A 21755-nucleotide genomic window follows, 5' to 3' on the forward strand; every position below is an offset into this window, starting at 1 on the left:
TTTTATTTTGCACCATTGCAAAAGTAGCCTTATCATAAACAAACTAAGAAACGATAAATAGGCCTTCTTTATGAAGGCCAGGTGCACAGGTGTGCTCTGCTCTTGTTTAAAGTATTTATTGTGACAAAATGTCAGTTATTTGTGTGACTTTTTTGGGGCGGGTTTAAAGTTTGTTTATTTGTCAGCAGAATGGATGGTGGCCTGTTGAATAGACCTGCAATACACCTTTCTACCAAAAGGACCACAATGGTCAGTCGAATTTTTTTTTCAGCTTTATTGAGTCATAATTTATGTTTTCTTTTCTAATCAATTATATAAGAAGAAAGCCTTAGATACTAATACAACCCTGATAACTCAAGTTTTTTAAGTCACTTAAATTTAGACACTTGAACAACAATACGTCCCACAACTTACTATCAGTACTACTAAAGATAGAAATGAATCATCATTGAATTAAGTATCATAATTAAATTGACATGTTTACATGGTCTATGTTTTAATCATAACATATATAACACCCCATTAAGCTTTTATATAAAACTTTACAATGCCACCAAGCACCCTGTAGTACACACAATACATGTGGTTAATACTGTAAAGCTTAAAGATTCTAAGATTAATTTTACAGAATTAATCCCTGAGCTAAACATACAATCAGTTGCCAGATTAATAGTTTTACTTGACTAAATCCATTTGGCTAGACAAAATATCAGAAACAACTCAGAGTATAACGCAGTACAATTCAACAACACAAGAAACTTCAGCCTCCAAAACTACCATAAAGTTAACTGAAACCTTCCTAAATGACATATCCTTTGTGTACAAAAACATACTGTGGTAAAGTTATGGTGAAGGTTGGTATATTCAATTTTACAATGGCAATGTCCGTGGTAAATGATAAATGGACCTGCACTTGTTTAGTGCTTTTCTAGTCATTTGAATACTCAAAGCACTTTTACACTACGAGTCGCATTCAACCATTCACACACATTCATACTCGTGGCCGAGGCTACAAAATGCCACCTACTAGTCAGTTTTTAACCATTCAAATGTATTCAAACACCAATGGAACAGCCATCTGGAACAATTTGGAGTGAAGTATCTTGCCCGAGGACACTGCAACATGTTGACAGGAGGAGCCAGGGGTCAAACCGCAAACCTTAGACAGCCCGCTCTATCACCTGAGCCACAGCTGCCCAGGTCTAGCTCATGTGTCATGTTCTGGCCGTCTTTGGCACAAAATATGATATAGATTCTATGTGATATTCCTCTTTTCTAGCTTCTTATGATTGTTATTTAAAAATCTTCATTTGTAAAGCAACTAAAGCTGTCAGATAAATTTAGTAAAGTAAAAAGTACAATATTTCCGTCTAAAATGTACTGGTATAAAAATATAAAGTGGCATAAAATAAAATACTCAACTTAAGTATAAAGTACCTTAAATTCATACTTAAGTACAGTACTTAAGTAAATGTACTCAGTACTCATTCCACCAATGGTATCAAATAGCAATATTTTCACCTAAATGTACTAATAAACCGGCAACAAAGCATGTACAGTATTTGGTATGTACGTGAAAATTTTCCAAAGCCAAATAAAATTTTAGAATGTTACGTTCAAACATTCAAATGACCCTAATTTAAAATAGTAAATTAAACCCTAGGATTGTGATGCTGAGGCAAAGAAGAAAAGGCTGGACAGCTCTGGTAGACAAAGACACACCAGCTGCTGTTGTTGGACGCTGACTGTCGGTGGTTGTAGGGACGGCCACGGGCTGTGAGGTGGTAGTGACTGTTTCTCGGACGCTGTAGAAACAAGAGGCTACATTACCTACTCGATCCACAGCCAGCAGCTCCACATCAGGTGAACAGCAAGACGCACTGTAGGACACCAGTGTTATGCTCTCGTTGCCAGCAGCCAGACGACTGGTGTTTAGGGTCCCGTTGCCCTGTCTGAGGGTAATACGGTCAACACCTGTCCCGTTAGCACCATCAGTCACCTGGACGGAGAGCTCCCACATCGATAAGAAGCAGTCATCAGAGCAGTTGGACTGCAGGCTGAGCAGCTCACACTCTGACTTAGTGAAATCAGTCACCTACGAGGAGAAAATGTAGAGAGGTCAGCTGGTGTTACATCATTGATTCATCCATTAAACCCTATATTGAAAGAGAAAAAATAAAATAGATTAATCATTCACATTTATTGAAAGGGGATTTGTTATGAGTTACCCTTTCAAGGACAGTGAAACTCTGCACAACGTAGTTGGTGTCTGCACCTCTTGAAGCCTCAGCCAAAACAGTGAGAGTGACGACAGTACCAGACGGGGTACTGGGAGGTGCTGTGATGTTCACTGTACCGTTAGCACTGCCTCCAGTTTCCAGAGTTAAACTGGATGGGAAAATTAAAGTAAAACCTTGGTCATTGGTAGCTTGAATAGTGAAGGTTCCTCCTGCACCGCTTGTCATCACAGTGAAAGGAACTGCCTGTGTTGTTCCTGGTTCCAAGACAGTGTTTGAATCAGGCTAAAAGCAGAAGAAAAATAGCCATTCATACAGAGGCAGTTCAAATTACCTTGATAGTCATATTATAGGTTTTTAGATGGATGTATTTTACTTACAAAATTCACAGTCACAGCAGATGCTCTGAAGCTGGTGAGGGACTGCCTTTGAAAAGTCTGTGAGGACGATTTGGAGGAACTGTTGCTTGTCTGTCCCTTCACAAGCACCACAAACTCTGTTGCTGGTATCCTGTCAAACTGAGCTAAGAAGTCTTGTTTACCCTGAGCCTCCACTTTGCCTTTAACCTCCGCTGACTCTGACGATTCAACCAAAATGACTTCTGTTACTGTGGCAGATTCACTGCCGGTTACCGTCACCATCAGGCTACCATTTACACCTTTAAAAAGAGAGAAAATCCACTGAACAATAGTGAAGTAAATGATGTTATTTTGGCATATCACAATGTTCTGTTTCCTTTACCTGCTCTGGGACGATTGTCTACGACATCGAAACCTCCAAACGGGCCCTGTGATTCCTCCAAGAACTCAAACAGGAAGTCTATAGGACTCTCAGCTATAAAATAAAAAATAACAATGAAAGAGAATCACCCAAAAACTCAATATAAAGAACAGAGTATTGGCATGATTGCCATTAAATAACAATTTATTTTACAATTATTTTAAAGTACAATTATTACCATCATTATTAAGACTAAAATTTCAAAATTAAGCACAAGCCACCATGACACAGCAGATCCAACACGGCGCCTTCTGCAGAAAAAAGTTCTCGTGAAAACTGCGGAAAGTTAAGTCTGTTGATTATTCCAAATACTTTCAACATTGTTGCTGGAAAGGATCTGAATATTTCAAATTAGAAATGTAATGGTCCAGTGTGCACGATCTAGTGACACATTCTTTCAAGAACTCATCACATTTTGCCACTTTGCAATGGATGTCTGCGTCTAGTTATTACGTTTTAGGCATCCTTCTGCGTCTGCTCTAGTCTCCCGGATGGTGATACCGAGATGTTAACTCATGCACATGGTGGGATGACACGGCACATGGTTATGTTTAGACAACACAAGCACATGGCAACCAGCAGCAGAAAGTCAACAAATGCACACGCTGGCACATGGCTGACAGAAAAACAAGAATGGCCCTATCTAGAGTCAGTGCTTAATTGGTCCGCTCTGGGCTGCTGTACAGCTGAATAACATGGCAAATTCTGTGGAAGAGGACACACTTTCTATATAGATGTAAACGGCTCATTCTTAATATAACATCCAACCTACGTGTGCATGGCTACATAGCACTTTCTTTTATGATTTGGATGAACAAAGCATAGTTATAGCTAAAATAATAAAGTGACGTATTAATCATGTGGCTCAACCACATAATCGTAGAGTTCTCACCTACAACCTTCAGAATGTAAGGATTTGCAGATGCCATTTTAATTTCCCACTGTCCAGTCTCTGTTTTAAGCTGCAGAGTCTGGAAGTTCCCCACAGACTCGGAGGTGGTGATCAGTGAGCCTGTCATGCTGGTTCTTTGAGACACACCTAAAAGAAAAGCCATGGCAAGAAATGAAGCACAATGATTAAAAGCCCAAGAGTTAAACTACCTTTTTCATCAATATTCAGCTGTTGTAAAGTGTGAAGCGTGCAATGTTTGTCAACCACAGTGTCACACTCACTACAACCACCAGTTGAAGCCAGATTCATAGATTTCCACACAAAGTGCCTTTAAAATACCTGTTCTACTGCTACAATAATAACACCTTTAAAATATTTGATGAAGAGTTATCACCTGAGGGACTGATGAGGGTGAAGGAGACAGAGCGCCCAGTGATGTACACTGTGAGGTTTCTTACTGACTCGTCAACTGTGAAGGTGAAATTTTCTGCCTTTGCTGGACTCCTCGATGCCTGCAGGAGGGTCACCTGGGAGGTGAGATGAAACTGGTGACACAGCTGCATTGTTGTTATTTAGAAAAGTCAGAATGTGCAGTGAGAGTGTGAATACCAGGGAGGAGCTGGACGACTGTGTTATGATGCTGGTGGCTGCAAGGAGCTGGTCCTTTGTGACCTCAATAGCCAGACCTCCCGAAATCTGGGAAATGTTTTCGTACAGCTGGGCGTCTGATGAAGTCATCCGAATGTGATTTTGTTGGCCACCATCACTCTGTCTTCGACGACGAAATCCCAGAACGGCTGTTATCATGAAGTTCACCTGAAAGGAAATAAAAAAGGTGAATGAAGATTTAAGGAGTGAAGGTCACTAGTGGAGGTTTTAAATTTTAAGTTAATCAACCACAAATCTCTTTAATTGATGTGAATGCTTAAAAACTGAATTCACAAAAAATATTTTTTTAATCCTTATTATTGCCATAATAGTGTAAACTGTGCATAATATATTTACTATGCATAACCCTATTAAAAAATCATGTTAAAATGAAATGTAATGTGGCAAAATATTGATGTTGGCTATCTTGCAAACGCAACAGTGACAACTTTATGAATTTGACATTTTCAAATCTAAATTAAGAGTTATTTGCCAAGTTTATTTTAGCAGCCCTTTCTTCTTAATTTTATCTCCCTTGTGTTGGCTCTAGGTTGAGAAATGGGATGGTATGCCCTAAAATTTGGTTCACACATTCATGTCCCATTTAGAATGACTTACAAAAACTTAAGTGATTCCTAAACTTTACATCTACTGCCATCATCAGGCCAACATTTAAATTTTTCCCAAACTTTGGTTAATGCCAAAATATTATTTCCATCAGCCTCTTGGGTATGATATTTGGCATGATAAACTACAGTGATGAGCACAGTGAACATTACGCCTGCTGACATTAGTATCAGTGCTTATGAACAGGCAGGTTTTTACACTATGACTTCTCAGTTCCTTTTACTCTACACACAGTTACTAGACCATCGTTTTCCACATAACGTTTACACGTTACACTGAGACTACTACTCACCACTGACTTGGTCTGCTCGATGAGCGCTATCACTGTGTCTCTCAGGTGTGAGTCTTTAGCAGAAGCATCAGTGAAGACGAAGATCTCAGAATTAGAAGGCGCACCAGTAAGTGCCAGCTGTATATGACAGAGAGCATAGCAATCATATGGTAGTTTTACCTTTATTATTTTATTTTACCTAATTGCCAAGTTTTGCAGAGACAGATTTTGTCTCAAGGATATCACAGCACCTGAAGCCCTGAAAGACTCTTTTCGGGAAAGTCTCCTCCACCAGATGCTGTTAGTGAATTAACAGCATTCCTGAAGACTTCGGGGTCTGTGGTCTTTGTCAGTGGCCCAAAATCTGGGGTTTAGGTTTGCAACGGGAAAAATAAATTATTTTATTCATCTTCTTGTGTTTGCATTTGTTGAGTACTTAGTAGTATATTTTTTAAAAAATGCAGTTATTGATCTTATTGTATTGCTACCATATCATTTGAACAATCATAATAATCAAACAAGTATATAGCACATGACTGTACAAAAAAATCTGCTTAAGATAAAGAAATTTAAAAAATAAAATTTACTTTACTTCAGAGGGATAAACAAACTAGTCTGGGGCATTAAGGTCTTACCTGGATCATTGAAAGGTACGAGAATGTAAACTGAGGGTTCATCTTCTGTTCCCACTTTACTGTCGATTATAGAGGAAGTGACCGTCCTCACTGTTGCGATGTCATCACTCATGCTTCCCGTCGTGTCAATCACAAAACAAAGTGCTTTACCTGTGGAGATCCCCATCAACCTGAGAGAGGGAGAGAGAGAGACAAAGAGATAAGAGCCAGATAGCATTGGCAGTCCAGCTCCTCAGCATACATAACTGAAACACGCAGAGTGGGTGTCATACTGTAGGAATGGTCTGTCACCAGCAGCCGCTCGAATGTCCTCCAGAAGCTCACTGGTTGCAGCTATCGCCAGCTGTGCTGCTTCCTTGTGTCGGTGTCCGTGGCTGGAGTTCACAGTGTCTTTATTGATCCCACCTATCGGTTCAGTGTCACGTGTTCGATCATAGTCGTCTCCATGGCTGCATTTTCCTGTTTAGCATTAGAAACAGAATGACAACATGTTTTATACAGCTCTACACATTTGTTGCATTATCACACAATTTTCGATGGAAGAAACAATCCTCTCTGTCACTGAGTTATTTCAGCCTCACGAGCAGCACGTTCTCTCATGGTGTTTGTCTGCCTGTTGTTCCACCACTTTGGTCCAGACTGAAATACCTCAACCACTACTTGATGGACTGTAATGAAATTTCGTACATTTGTTTATGGGGCCTAAGGGATGACTCTGAATGACAACACCAATGGGATGGCAGGACTAAGTGAGTAAACTGTGTGTGTTCAGACAGCACCAGAAACATGTCAGAAAACAAACAAAATACAAACTGTCAACTTTTCTATTATGTTTAAGTGGCAGAGGTGTTTTTTAAAGTTGCAATTTACACAGCGCACTTGACTCGCTGTTAGTACAAAACAGTATTTAAGTTGTTTTTCTCTATGCTAATTACAAAAAGCAATAAACACTGTGGGAAGGAAACAAAGAATACTTTCTAGAGTATTGTACTGAGGTAAAATTGTACCTTAATATTGCCATTTTCTGATGTTTTATACTTGTGCTTGATTACATTTTAGAGGCAAAAAATGTAACTTGCTTTTTATTGAACTACATTTTTGATAACTTTAGTTATTCAGGTTAATAATACAATGTTTAATAAACAAACAAATCACAATGTTTTATTACAGGTGGAGATAAGACTTATTCTGTCCCTTACGGGAGATTCATTACCCAGCAGTCAAGAAATTTAACTGAGCCTCACCCTGACCAGCTACAACTTTAAAGTGATCTACACATTTAGACATCTATTTATAACCCAAATATATAATAACTACTCTGAATCTGCCATTCTGCATAATGTATGTGTGTGAGAGAGAGGGAGAGTTTTTTTTATTTATTTATTTTTTAACTTTTGGTGCTTAAAGCAGTGGTTCCCAGCCTTTTTCCTTGAGGGACCCCTTTCTATCATTAAGTAAAATGACCACCCCCCATTGACATATTGTATTTGTATTTCATTGATATTAATATATTCAATACATAACAATAACAGTACAGGAAAAAGGTTCTAAACTGTACAATTAACCTAAATAGTGGATACAGTAACTGCAGGGAGTTTGAGAAAATTGAGCAATTTGAATGAATTTTATAGCAGATTATTTCATATAAATGTGATATCAGAGAGGAGTTTTCCTGGAGATTTTTTTTTAGGGATATTGAATATCATAATCTGTATTATGTATTATTTCTATCTTGACAATCATTAATAGTATATAGGCTTCGTTGATGCTTATTTTCCTAATGCAGTACAAGGCTGCATATAAAAAGGTGACTACTCTGTGAATATAGCTTGTGTTCAGGTATTTACTGTGCACTCCTGTGAGTGCTTTCAGTTAATATTTTAAATGATAATCCAAACTTTATAAATAACAATTCCATCCAGTTTTATTAGTAGAAATAAATAAAACATTGAGTTATAGGACAACTTTGACATATTGTATTTGTATTTCATTGATATTAATATATTCAATATATATATATATATATATATATATATATATATATATATATATATATATATATATATTTAAAGTTTTCTTACACCCCTAAAAAATCCAGAAGAACTTGTAACCCCTTTGGCGACCCCCAGTGGAAGTTGGGAACCCCAGGTTGGGAACTAGTGGCTTTTTTTTGATTTGATACTTTTGTACTTTTACTTTTAATTATGTTTTGGCCTCTTGAGGGAAGCAGAAACAAATTGTGAACACAACACTGATTCTTTTTTCAGTCTATAGGCCTAACCTGTCAGTCGCTTATTTACAGGTCGAGCATTTACAGAGTGACATTCTCTTGGAGTTGTGTTTGTGTGCACCTGAAAAAAGTGAATCTAATATTAACAGGCTTTTGGCTCTGCTTTAGGTCTATATCACCTGAGGGAATATCTGGGTTGTTAAGCTGCTAAACGCAGAACTAGATTTACCAGCTAGTTGCTAACTCTGTCTCTCAGCTGTTTAGTGCTAAGCAGGAAGTGCAAAATGGACATGCAGCTTTTTGACCATAGTGAGAGAAAATCTGTGTTGGGATAGACAGCATAATAATTAGTTGCAACACATGCTAAAGCACTCTGAAACTGAGGGAAAGAGTAGTTTTAGGTTGCAATTTACACAAAATGACTGTTTCTGAGTATATAGACAACAAATCTGCCAAACATGAGTTTTTAAGTTTTATAGAATTATTTAGGTAATCACAAAGGAAGGTTACCTTGTGGTTTGGAGGAAAACACCAAAGCAAAATATCCTGTGGTAAGTACATTTTCACTGAGGATGTCCTCCAAAATGTTGTTTCTGCAGTTGTTTCCAACACAGTTGCGACAAGTTGCTCTGTCTTTAGCTGCGAAAAAGAACATTTTGTCAATTTTTAGTTTTTCTTCAGTTCTGTCTATTGTTTATTTTGGTACACACACACACACAAACACACAAAAAAATAAATAAATCGTCATCTCTTTACCTGCTATGTTAATGATAGTGTCTGCTCTGATCAGGTTGGAGTTTGGGAGTTTGTGTCCAATTTCCACCCAGTTACTATGACTGTAGAAATCCTATTATATAAAAAGGAAGACAAGGTAAATATTTACAACAGCAACTATCATCTAATGTCTATTAGATCTTAACAGGTTGCTGTTGTGAAATTAAATAAATTCAGTGCATACAATTTTGGCCAGTAGAAATAAACTGTTGTGCCACTTGCTGAACTTGAGTTTCAGTTTTGAAACTGTAACTGAAACAAAGAAATGACGGAGAGAAGACTACCTGTAGAGTGTGTAAGATTTGTCCCAATCTTTCTCTTGCAGGCTTAAAGTTCTGTTCCTTGTTGCTGGCTTTCACAACTGATAGTCCATCTGTGATGAGTCTTCTTCCCTCTAAAATAAGTTCATTGTCCATGTGATAGCTCGATTGGGCGAAACGCAGCAGGTCTACTCGTTTATTCATTTTCTGAATTAATCGGATGGTTTTGCGGAGGCTCTTGGATGATTTTGATGCTTCACAGGCAACAGCAACAGACTCAATGGTCAGAGACTGTGGACAAAAACACAAAATTAATAACATTAATTTATCATACAGGCACTGGCTATCTGACTGAAAAAGTCAATATAATAAGGCTGAATTTAAGCCTTACAGGAAAAGTGAAGTCTTTGTCCTCTGCCAGGGCCAGGGCGCGGCATGTCTGTGCAGTGGTATTTAAGATTGCTCTCTCAGTAATGTCCTGATGACTCATAGAGTCTCCGCTGCTTAAACCAAACCCTGATGCTCGGGTTAGCAGAAGCAGAAAACACAATGCAGCCAATCCAGTCATCATTGCACAACCTGTCAGAAAGATTAAAAAATACACACAAAGTTGTACCACTTATCATGAGGTAAACACAGCAGCCTGTTGACCATTAGCCAGTAGTGCAAATAGTCACATACAGACCTGACTGCTGTGAAATTTGTTAGGGATCTTCATTCATACCAAAAGGATGATTATTGAAGTTTTCGGTGACACCCTGAACTTTAATCTAGAACCACAGTCAGGTTTCCCCACAATTAATCTAAATGACTTGACTGGAAAAACATTAAGATAAACTTTACTGATTGCACACAAAGACAAATAACATTTTCTTTAGTTTGAAAATCAACCAAACATTAAATTTCTCCTAAACTTGGAAAACTTGCATGGAAAAGAATGTTATGCAATAAAGACAACATTTACGCGACAAAATAATTTCTCTCCAGCACTTGAAGATTCAACACAGCTCACACATCATTACAAAAAATGATCTTTTTACATTAACATTAAATGAGAATAAAAAAGAATTTGGCATTTGCCTGGTCAATTATAATAAAGGATATTATTTTATACACATTCCAAACATTTATCAATGTGATATGAATTCTTACATCCTCAAATATTCAAGACTTGGAAACAAAACAATAAAACTAACTAAATTGCTCCAGTACTGAATAATAAAAGTATACATTTTAAATGGTTTTCTCTATGTAAAGTAATCATAATAAAGTATCACAACATTACCTCAGATGTGGTTTCATATAAAAGATTAAAAAAAAAAACTCATGTCCAATTGATTTTTTTTTTACATTACCAATAATTATCAGATATTACTCTACTGCAACTTAGGTCCTGATGTTGTCTTGTAGATTAACTTTCCAGTGACTTCCATTTATTTATAATGCTTCATGTCAAAGGAGGAGTCATTACTGGTTTGGTAAGGACTGGTTTGACGTGTTGACTTTTCTTGATAACATCTTGGTTGTGACTTGGTTTTATGGAAAATGTTGGCATAATGTTGTATTGTTGACAAGTTCACAAACGTTCATTGTGAAAGAAACCCCGAATCACTAAGTAAACTAATTTTCCTTAATGTTTCTGTTATAAAAGCAAGTAACCACATTCATTTATCATGATGCCAATAAACTGATTCATAAAAGAAAAAATACTTGTTGGTGGGTCTTTTGGACAGTACCCCTTATTATTGGTAGGCATTAAATGTAAAACAAGGCTTTACTCAAATCAAACTGTAGGCAGAAAGCATGCAGATGCAAACTGGGTGCTGCTACTGCTACTTAGGGTTTAGATTAAAAGAAGGATATGACTGATTAAATTCTTTCATTTACAATAGTGAAAGGTTGCGTGAGAAACCTGTTGTTACAGTTAAAAACAGCAGAAGATGGTATGTGCTACAGTACAAGACAAGCACTGATTAAGATCAATGTTCTCGATTTACTAAAACTCAAGTATCTTTAAAACTGAAAACCCTTTTAGAAATGTAGAAATTCACATGGTCCTACATAAATATAAACAAAAGTAACTCAAACTTCTGTCCCATGTTTTGCTCATAATGGAAAATTCATAATGCATGAATCCCAAGTACTAAATCTGTCATAAAAACTTGTGGTACATGTTTTGTAAATTATGACACTGGGGCTAGTGTTTTAGTTCTGAAATCAGACACCCTTGCACAGCCAACCTAACCGGGATGAAATTCCAGTCCCCTGATCAACAGCCAACTTAAAGCAACTTCTGCTGTCTCTGTGGCCAACCAAAAAGCCCTTTGCGTCCTGGCCCCTGTGATGCCCAGCATGTTTTTGGCCCTGCAGAGGGACTGGCCCGCAGACCCACTATGGGCTTACATCTTGGTTCCCACCTGTTGCTGTTGCTTTAATGCCCATTTACTGTGAACAGTGAGTTTCAGGAGAATGTCCCACACAATGCCTTTCCTTAGTGTTGTTGTGGCAACAGTTTCTCTGAGTTTCCCAAGGTCAACTTTCAGCTCCAAGTCTTGTGCTATTGGTACTGGCAGCCAATGTTTGTTTCTCCCCAGCCCTGGCAAATTCAATGATTTTCTTAACTGGTTGAGGTGCTTTTAGTGGCTAAGTGCACTAAAATAGGTGCATGCTATGGCCTTCAGGAATTGGTCATGGCGCCAGTCGTAGCACCCCTCTCCCCGGGGTTTTAGCAGCAGTTGAGATTGTGCTCCAGGTCCCTCTCTTTGGCAACAGACAACCATTCCAGTTCATTCACTCCTCCATGACTGACGCTCGCCCATCATCCTCGATCAGCAGCCTCTCGTCCTTCCTCTGCACCTTGTCATACTGTGTTGTTGTGTTGCTACCAAGGTCATGTTTTTGACCTCCTTTGAGTTGGGCTCCTTCCTGCTGAAGTCCAGAGTTGGTGCAGGTGAAGTACTAACGACCAACAAAAGCAACTGTTGCATCACCTCACGTCACCAGTGTCTCGGCCAAAAAGTTGCAACTGAACACACCAGACTTTTTGACTTCAATACTTTTCCTTCATATTTCTACTAAAATATGTTCCACCTAAAGAGGCCTATTATTATAAAAGCAAGTTTAGAATACATATTAAGTATATTATACTTAAATTTAGTTTAGTCATGTTTATGCGTTATTTTATGATCCAAACAAAACAGGCCTATTTACTCATCAAATTTTGTGTTAAAGAAAACATTATTCTTTGACAAAAAGTGATACCTATTAATTAATCAAAGAATACATAATTATAAGCTAGACATAAAATCCAAAGATCGGATCATGATAAAGGAAAAAATATTTTGGAATTGCAGGAAGTCAAAGTTTGTTGTGCAAGAATTTTTATACACCTTCCAACAGAGCCCCTCTGTATACTACACAGTGACACCTCTTACACCATTTCTTTTGTCTTCGTAAGTAATTTTAGTAAATATTTTCTGGTTATTGTTAAAGAAACAAATCCACCACTTAAGTTTCTGGTAGTACAGCTATCGACATTTGTGACTTTCTTTGTATTTAATATCTAAAGATACAGGTGTGCCTGTGTCTGTTTGAAAACTTTCACTTTTACTTTGCATAAAAGGTTTGAGGTACCTGTTGTTGCTGTTAATTACCTGCTGATGAAATGTTAATTATGTGCTACATAATCGATTTATGACAATACTCAGTGACACTCATAATTACATCAAAGTCTTCTTTAAGCAATCTGATGCAACTCATAAACAACTCTTTCACCAACCAAAAATGTGCAGGAGCTGTTCCCAAATCAAAGAATAACATGTTCATAAGCTTAACATAGAATCCCAAAATTTGATCATTATAAAAGAATAAATATTTAGAATCGCAGGAAATTTAAGTTTGTTGTGTGAGAATTTTTATACATCTTCCCCTCTGTATACTACACAGTGACACCTGTTACACCATTTTCTTTGTCTTCATACGTAATTTTAATAAATATTTCCTGGTTGTTGCTAAACAAACAGATCCACCACTACAACTATCGACATTTGTAACTTTCTTTGTATTTATTTCTAAAGATACAGGGTGTGCCTTTATCTGTTTGAATACTTTCTCGTTTACTTCTCTTGAGAGGTCTGACAAACCTGTTGTTGCTGTTAATGACCTGCTGATGGAATGTGAATTATATGCTACATAACTGATACAGGACAATAGTTCAATGCAATCTGATGCACCTCACAGAGAAAACGTGTCAGTACATGAATGCATCTGCCCTAAAAACTGTTTGTGGTAAAGGAAGTTTTGTAAGTCACAGCAAAAATGAACATTTCCTTGGATGAGAATGTAATGTTAATATAGATTCAGAATGAAACTGTCAAACAGAAATTTAAAAGGACAGCTATATCTGTAATCCCGAAATCTTAACAGGGGGAGAACTGGGGGAAAAATGCAAAAGAGGTAATGGCAGACATGGCAAGGTCGAAGACTACAATCACGTTCACATTAATGGGACAGATTTATGTGGCCTGTGTTTGCTCACTTTCTATCTGAACTTGTGCTCGCGGTAAATGATTCATGGAGGGAGGAGAAAGGTTTGGGGGGAGGTGGAGCAGCAGGAGTTAAGAGACAACAATTTGTACAACCCAGTGGCAAGAATTTAACGTTTTCATAAAGCAACAAGGCAGGAGTTGGTAAAATACAGGGGTCAGTTGTTATTGAAATCACAGCAACAACTTCTCAGAGGATACACTGGATTTTATGTGGAACTACAGTCTCCTTTGTTTTACCAATGGCATCATTTGTATGGGATTGTTTGCTCTGTTTTCTCCCATCAGTACTACTTCTACTTCTGTCTTTGTCTTTGCGCTGGCCAATGGTGCGTTTTTGGACGAGGCTGGCTGTCAGAGCGGCAGGCTGGAGACTCTGGGTCATTATTTGCTTGATCCTGGAGCTGCCGCTAGACAGGAATACAAGCACATGGACAGATGAGACCGGATCACCAGGGACAGATATTTTGTCTGGGTCAGGTCAGGCCTCAGATGGGCCCAGGCTTATCTGCAAACCCACTGCGCTGGCCAAATATCTGCTCCGGCACTGTGGCTCTCTGGCCAGGCCAAGACTGGCATCCTGGCCCAAGGGAGACCCCCATCTCCAGACTCTGTCCAGCCTGCTGTATGGACAGCATGGAGACACATTACAGTTCACTAGAGACAATCTGTTACTGAGAGATGGGGGTATTGTGGCTCTGGACTGGGCTGTGGGGACGAAACTTGGTGAGGCGGTCGGAAGGAAGAGGTGGGAGGGGAGAAAGGAGCATCAGTCAGGGGGAAAGACGCTAGGCTGCTTCACCACAGCGCCTCCTGTCCTTCTTCTCATCCCCGAGTCCTGGGGAGGGATGACACCCCACCTAAAGGTGCTGTGCCATCAGGCTGTGCTTCAGGGCTTTTATGTGGTGGTATTTCACAGTCGAGGCACGGCGGGGTGCCCACTGACCACAGCGCGACTAACCGAGTTTGGAGACCCAGCTGATCTTGAGCAGGTGGCCAGTCCTTTAATTATCACGTCGTAGCTGTTCTGTTTAAACTCATTTTAACAGATTGTATAGCTGTGTTAAAACAATTATTAAATTATTAATTTATAGACAAAAATGGATAGCCAACAATTCAAAGGGTCATTTGATGAGCATAATTGTCCAGTGTTAAATGGTCAAACATGGTCTTTACAAATTTGAGGATTTGCTCCTTTTATCTCTTCCAAGGTAGAGGTGTTTTCTATACCATTTGTGCATTTGTCTATTTGTGCATTTGTCTGTTTATCAGCTGGATTAAAGAAAAATTACTAGCCCACTTTTCATGAAACCTGATGGCGGGGTGTAGCATGGGCCAAGGAAGAAACCATTGAACTTGGATCCAAATCAAGAAGCGGCTACACAACTTATTTTATACTTTAACATTGCGAGATTGGGCATTTGGCTTTGGCAGGGTCTGCACTGTCTGAGTGTCCTTATTGTTGTGTTTTATATTACTGTAAATTAATTATCTTTGGGTATATGGGATTGTTGGTGGGACACAATAAGTAATTTAAAGACACCAAGTTTCTCTCTGGGAAGTTGTGATTAAGATTCTATTTTTACTATTTTTGCATGTTTCTTCAAATAATAAAAAGTAATTGCCAGATTGATGGATTTTTTTGTTGTTGTTGCAGCCCCTTTAAAAAAACACAATAGATGATGCAAAGTATAACTTGCATACATAGAACAAATCGGGTTTCTGGTACGGTTCAGGTGGTGACACTGCAGTTAGCAGGGTTAAAACTGACATTTTGTTCATTCACTGAATTTATTTTACCTGACACTGACGATATCTTTGATGTCCTCTCTTTCCAGGCGGTGGCTTATGTCCGCAGTCGGCATCCATCCTCTGTTATGGTTGCAGTGAGTGAAGGTTCAGGCTCAGGGATTCTTCTTTCCTATTTGGGGGAGTGTGGATCAGGTTCATACCTGACAGCAGCTGCAGCCATCTCACCTGTGCTCCAAGGACAGCTGTGGTTTGAAACAGCCATGCCTCCTATTTATCGCTGGGGGGTGTTGTTTCACCGGAAACTGCAACTCAGTAGGTGAGAGAAAAAAACAATGACAATGTGTTAATAGCAGTTATAAAATGAACAGGATGATGAAAACTAACTTCTTTTCTTTGCATGACATTATCATAAGATATGCAAGTTCCTTCAGAGGAGTCCTGGATGTGGATCGGGCCCTCAGTTGTTCCTCCCTCAGAGACTTTGAGGAAACACTCTCATGCTCTTCATCCCAGCTTCAGCAAAGGACCCCCAGATTTTCAATAAGCTCTCTAAATTCAGGATCTCATTTCCCACGGGGCCTGGCACCTTCAGTGGCCTGGGCACTGGGCGAGAGGGCTTACCCAGCCAAGGACTGGGACAACTACTGGGAGAGGAACGAACCACTGAGAGACGCAGATGAGGTGGCCGTCCCTGTGCTCTGCATCTGCAGCCGCGACGACCCTCTCCTCCCGCCTGCCTCCACTTTGCCGCTTCCCCTTTTCCAGAGCAATCCTTATTTCCTTCTAGTGTTGACAGACAAAGGAGGGCACTGTGGGTTCACTCTGGAGGAGCAAGAAGAGATGGAGGGAGGAAGCACTGGAAATGAGGAGGCGGAGGAAGGTAACTGGAGTCATATCGCAGTTCTGGAGTACTTCAGAGTAGTAGCTGATTTCCTAAAAGGGGATGAGAGGGACAGAGTTACCTCAGATGCTTTACTAGAAAACAGTCAGGCTGGGCAGAGGAACAGGACCAGCAATGTGGCTCCTCCCCGCAGGAGGAGAGCAAACGTGATGCGGAGGCACAGACTGCAGGCATCTGGGGAGAGCAGTGCGGATGCAGAGGAAGGGGGCTTCACCTGGAAGAGGTCGTACACACGCTGAGGAGGAAGAGAAAGTGAAGGCTGAGATCTGCAGAGAGACTTTGGACAACATTTCCTCATTAATCTCTACTGACATCTTAAGTTATAATAATGACAGTTCCACAACCAACCTGGGAGGAGAATCAGCAAAATCAGAGCAGTAGACGAACAAATCTTAATTTTTCACTAAGCCAAATTAGTAAAAGAGGACAGAAGACACATGGCCTTTAGATAGACAAAAAACAAACACAAAAAGTCTCAGAACATAAAGAAGCAGCTTTAAGACAAATACACATCAAAGAGTAGCACTAAATCAGTTCAAATTTGTATCATACCACAGACATTTATGACAAAAAAAAGAATTCAGATATTCAAACTAAAGTCAAAACGTTTTCAACAAAAACACCATTGGACAAAGAAATATTAAAATTACTTTATTACAGATGATTCTTTATCCAGTAGCCCTCTTCCAACAAAAAATAGTAATTACAAACAAAATATTACATTTATCCCCTAAACTTTGTTTCTCAATTTCTTTTATACATTTTAAATCACTTTGTCATCTGTAAGGAATAGCTTTTCTCTTCTGCTATGCGACATTCAGCTTTTTGCACAATCTATACAATTTAATACAGTTTAATACAGGTCTCTGGACTACGGAGAACAAAACAGCAAGATCCACCAAATGACAGGAGAGATAAAGGGAATACTGATAAACAGACTGTACAGAGACGTAACCCTGCCTCCCGCCTACTTTCAGCCAACGGCAGCCGCCCCTCAGAGGGGGATCACAGTAGACTCTTTGATCTGGTCAATCACTTGTGCAATCAGTGCAACTGATCCAGTTCAGAGTGACCAAGGTCTAAAGCTAGACTCTGCCCCAACTGCCTCGCTAAACACCTGGGTGTCCTAGTAAACACAAGAAGAGGTCTAAAAAAAATCTGCCACCCTCTGCAGACATCATCAGGAAAATTTAACAACCCTTTCTGACATAAAGGGAAATAAAACACTACAGAAGAGGAGAAAGGGGTTGATAAAAGATGTTGGGTACAATGGCATACTGGCTGAAGAGAGAAGTGGGACCACCACATTCTGTTTTTTTTTCTTCTGTTTTCAGAACTGAGCCAAGAAAAACAACAGGATTATAAACTCTGAGTGCAGGGTGGTGAGACTTAAAAAAGGCAAATACTTAAGTGCAGTGTGAAAATGTTTTGTGTGTAACCACAACAGAGGAGGGCGCGCGTTTCATGAATGAAAATTATATCCATGGATCCCACAACACCTAACAGTAACCCTTTGTAAATATTAAACATATATTTTCACTGTCTTGTGCAAGAATTTCGGTTGTGGAGCACACATCGTATTCTTTATGAAGCCAAATGTTTTTCAGATTCTATCGATCTTTGAAAGACAGTTCTTTCTGTTTCTGTCATTATAACCTTGACTTTAGGCTCGAGTCTTTTAAAAACGATGAGAAAACCTAAATGGACAAGTTGAGTCTTCTATGTTGGGTATAATGTCAGTAAAATATAGCCATTGCTAAGGCAAAGGCTACACCTAGCTAGATTTCAAATTATGTGCAAATCATCTTCATTCAGCATTACACAAAAATGTTGCCATTTCCTTGAGGCAATCTGACCTACGTAGAGCTGTGTTGTTATCATTCACAACAGAATACCTGTAACAAGTTTCATAAATCGCAGCTGCAAGTAAGACAGTGAAAACCCAGCGGCTGTGAATCAAACGTTCATCTGAATACCGACGGTCTAAAACCACATCACTGTGTCTGCATCACAAGTAGTTAATTTGCCTTTGATTTGTCAATTAGATTTCCATATTTTCAAATTCAAAATATACAATATTAACAGGTTTCCTGTACATTCCACCTCTGAAAATCATATAATGCATAATCTCTGCATTTCTCCATAAGACTTCCACCTTTATCTCTACTTCTCTATAATCCTTTTTTATAGATTTATATAATAATACATATACATTTGTTTTTTTCTTCTTCCTTTCTTAGACTTAAAGAGCTCTTCCCCGATAGCTCAGGGAGGGGATGAGACCACACCAGGCTCAGGAGGGGAGGAAACGAAGGTGGGGGAATCAGGGAGATGGATGGTCACAACATGACATCGGGGTCACCGGGGGTGAGACAGAGCAGGGTGTCAGACTGGGGAAGGTTGCAGGGGCATGGCAGCGGAGATCACAGCATCACCGCCCATCCACCCAATGGGACATTCAGCAGTCACTAACCAGCAGAGGGATAGTGAAGCTACTCTGTCACACTCCGTGTTCAAAACTCTGGCCCCTTGAAATGATCTTTTCTTTTTTTCTTTTAAATTAAAAACACAATGGGGCATTTTTAGGCAACTTAGATGGAAACTGTTGCCCCGACACAAATACTGCTGAGTGTGTGACTCATTTACTCAGCAAACAATGACTAAAATTATGATTTTTTTCCCCCTTTTTGAACACTTTTATGCCCCAATCCTATTTTCACAACCCTCTGTACATGCATTCATCAACCAAGTGTGCAAGGGGACAAACTCTTTGACTGGGGAATAAAATTCACTAATGTATTGTATGCATGTGTGTAAATCTGATTTAGTGTGTGTGAGGGCCTGTGCCGAAGTGCAAGTCATTGTCATGTCACAACACCCTGTGATGAAGCTCTGCACGAGTGTCCTTGAGGTAGGCCAACAGGCATGGTTCAATTTGTCAGAGAAAGTTGTTTTTTTTTTTTTTTTATATTTTAATTGCGTAGTGCATCGATTTCACCGACCAACACAGTGCCAGATTAGACCAGAAAATGACTGCGATCAAGTGAGGAGTGAACACTAGTTTTCATACTATTCAAGTAGAGGTTAAGTGCTGCTGAAAACCCATCCTTGTCATGAGGGCTGTGGACTAATAAGGCTACAGTATGTGTCAGACTGGCCGTCCACTGAGCAGGCAGGAGTGAAGAGTGGGCAGCGGTCTGTGGAAACCCAAGAGCCGAACAAATGAGGCTGAGAATGCACAAGAAATGCTCTACTCTGGTAAAGCAACACATGCATCTAACTTGGCCGCATATTACCTGAACTTCCACTGACATCTCTGGCACAATCTCATTAAATACATCACAGTATGTTGGCATGAATTATAATGACAAATCTGACCCTGCAACTTTGCCTTTGGCATCTTTTCAGCCCTGCTCACTCTACAGAAATACTCCTAACTCCTGTAAAACACTGCCCACAGAGGTTAGATTTCCTCTCTGCTGGAGGACTTCTCCGCTACGTCACTCAGGCTGGAATCAAAGCCTGCATACTTTGAGCGATTCATGACACCTTAGACATCCTTGTGCCACGTTCATAAAATCAGAGATACCCACTGGTTCTCACTTACATCAACCTTTGTCCTCTTTTCATGCTCTCACACTTTCTGTTCTCCAATCCTAAGTCAGACCCCTACATCACCTCCTGCTTCTCATTCGTCTGTAACTGCACATAAACAATAATCTCAATAAACTTCCTGTCAGTAACATGTCTGTGCTTAAATCTCAAGCTTTGTGAGGGAATCTCATTTTTAAATTTCATTCAACAAAATTGCTCAGTGTGCAAATTTTCCCATAATGGCCACTATTGTGCTGCCGCAACATCTAAAAGCCTTGGATTTACCCCACATATGAATAAAACAGGATACTGCAAATAAACTCTTGATGATAAACTCCGTGGTAGATAGTATGAAGATATTACTTTGGGTCTATGGCAACAAAGACTAACATGGCAAAACACACAAAGTAGCACCGTAGGCTACAATAAAAATGACACTATTGCACTGTGGCATTGTGTACATGGCCCTCAGCCATCTTGGATTAGTCTCAACACTTTTGGGTTTCCACAAACTGCTGCTAGCAGTACACTAATGTAAGAGAGCAGTGGTGATGGGAGAGGAACTGGGCTGAGGGAAACCCAGTCTCAGTACTGTGTAGTGTGTGTCAGACGAACTGTGGGAAATATCAAGTGTGTGTGAAGTATGTGTGGTGCATGCATGTTGTGTGTCTATGTAGTGTCATCTCAGTGCACAATAATGCAACTTTAAGACCATTATTGTGTGTGTGTGTGAGTGTGTGTGTGTGTGTGTGTGTGTGTGTGTGTGTGTTCTAGGTGTACGACAGGTGGGATCCATTGGAGATCTGAGAGGTGATGCTGGCACTCCTGCTCATGCCCTGTTCATTCCTCCCCCCTGATGACGTCCTCCTCATAGCCTGTGGGCTGTTTCTCACCCCTCCTGAGCCTCCCGCGCTTCCCCTCTGATTCCCTCCTCCAGGGTGGTGGAGGCTCCAGGGTGGCGGGCCCCCAGCCAGCATGGGGTGACCCCAGGGCTGCTGTGAGCTGGAGCCCCCCTGATGGTGATGACTATGGTGGCTGCCTCCTCCACCTCCTCCGGGCCAGTGGCCTCCCCCCTGAGCCCCCTGGCCACCTCCACCCCCTCCCCCCCAGCCTCCCTGGGAATCGGGGGCCAGGTTAGTGAGCACCATGTTGCTGAAGCCCAGTCGCATGGACTCCGAGTCAAAAGCCTCGATCTCTCGAGCCTGGCGCTCCAGCAGTGAGCGGATTCGCTCCAGGCGCTCGTTCTGCAACGCAAGCATTTCCTCCTCAATCTGCGAAGATGAACACAGTAAAGAAATTAGTTCAACATGAATGTTTAGTGAAAGTGCAAAAAGTAAAGTCAGTCAGTGAGTTTGCTATTGTGTAACTTTGGTGTTTTAAAAGGTCAGTTTGGATTCACCTACATCACACAATAACAACACAAGCAAACTACAGATCAGTGTGATCAGGCAGCAGTAGACCAGCAGCTCCCGTTTTCTGCAAGGTAAAAAATTTCTTTTTGTCAATGGAGTCTGGTTTTGAAGAGACCATAGATAGGTTTCACTTTTAGTTCAGCCCCCGTCAGAGAGGGCGTTCTGTTTGGAAGGCTCTGAACACACAACTGGATCAAT

The 21755-nt window shown here is 40.0% G+C and overlaps 3 protein-coding genes across 6 annotated transcripts in view; 1 reads left to right on the forward strand and 2 right to left on the reverse strand.

The window, feature by feature from the left end:
• Positions 1-10744, reverse strand: LOC121952646 (von Willebrand factor A domain-containing protein 7-like). 2 transcript variants are annotated; one of them, XM_042499444.1, is made up of 16 exons: positions 10640-10744; positions 9746-9933; positions 9379-9645; positions 9077-9167; positions 8831-8959; positions 6363-6549; positions 6091-6260; positions 5707-5819; positions 5477-5593; positions 4519-4725; positions 4304-4436; positions 3910-4056; positions 2979-3071; positions 2618-2895; positions 2229-2522; positions 1-2095 (listed from the first exon to the last, which is right to left on the reverse strand). In XM_042499444.1, the coding sequence occupies exons 2-16, from the start codon at positions 9923-9925 to the stop codon at positions 1640-1642; spliced, it is 2862 nt and encodes a 953-aa protein (XP_042355378.1). In that variant the 5' UTR covers positions 9926-9933; positions 10640-10744; the 3' UTR covers positions 1-1639. The 2 variants fall into 2 exon arrangements, with proteins under 2 accessions (XP_042355378.1, XP_042355379.1); XM_042499445.1 differs by lacking the exon at positions 10640-10744 and adding an exon at positions 10040-10104.
• LOC121952647 (protein ABHD15) lies at positions 6608-18993 on the forward strand. Its single transcript, XM_042499447.1, has 4 exons — positions 6608-6626; positions 14139-14890; positions 15737-15966; positions 16064-18993. Exons 2-4 carry the CDS (start codon positions 14141-14143, stop codon positions 16788-16790), a joined length of 1707 nt encoding a protein of 568 aa, XP_042355381.1. The 5' UTR covers positions 6608-6626; positions 14139-14140; the 3' UTR covers positions 16791-18993.
• Positions 17187-21755, reverse strand: part of LOC121952644 (serine/threonine-protein kinase TAO1-like) — a 27052-nt gene continuing 22483 nt past the window's right edge. For all 3 annotated transcript variants that reach the window (XM_042499441.1, XM_042499442.1, XM_042499443.1), the window contains exon 21: positions 17187-21416. In XM_042499441.1, the coding sequence (XP_042355375.1) occupies positions 20916-21416 (501 nt within the window). In that variant the 3' untranslated portion in view covers positions 17187-20915. The remainder of the gene's footprint in view (positions 21417-21755) is intronic.

Source organism: Plectropomus leopardus, chromosome 13 (assembly GCF_008729295.1).
Source record: "Plectropomus leopardus isolate mb chromosome 13, YSFRI_Pleo_2.0, whole genome shotgun sequence".
Classification (NCBI taxonomy): Eukaryota; Metazoa; Chordata; class Actinopteri; order Perciformes; family Serranidae; genus Plectropomus; species Plectropomus leopardus.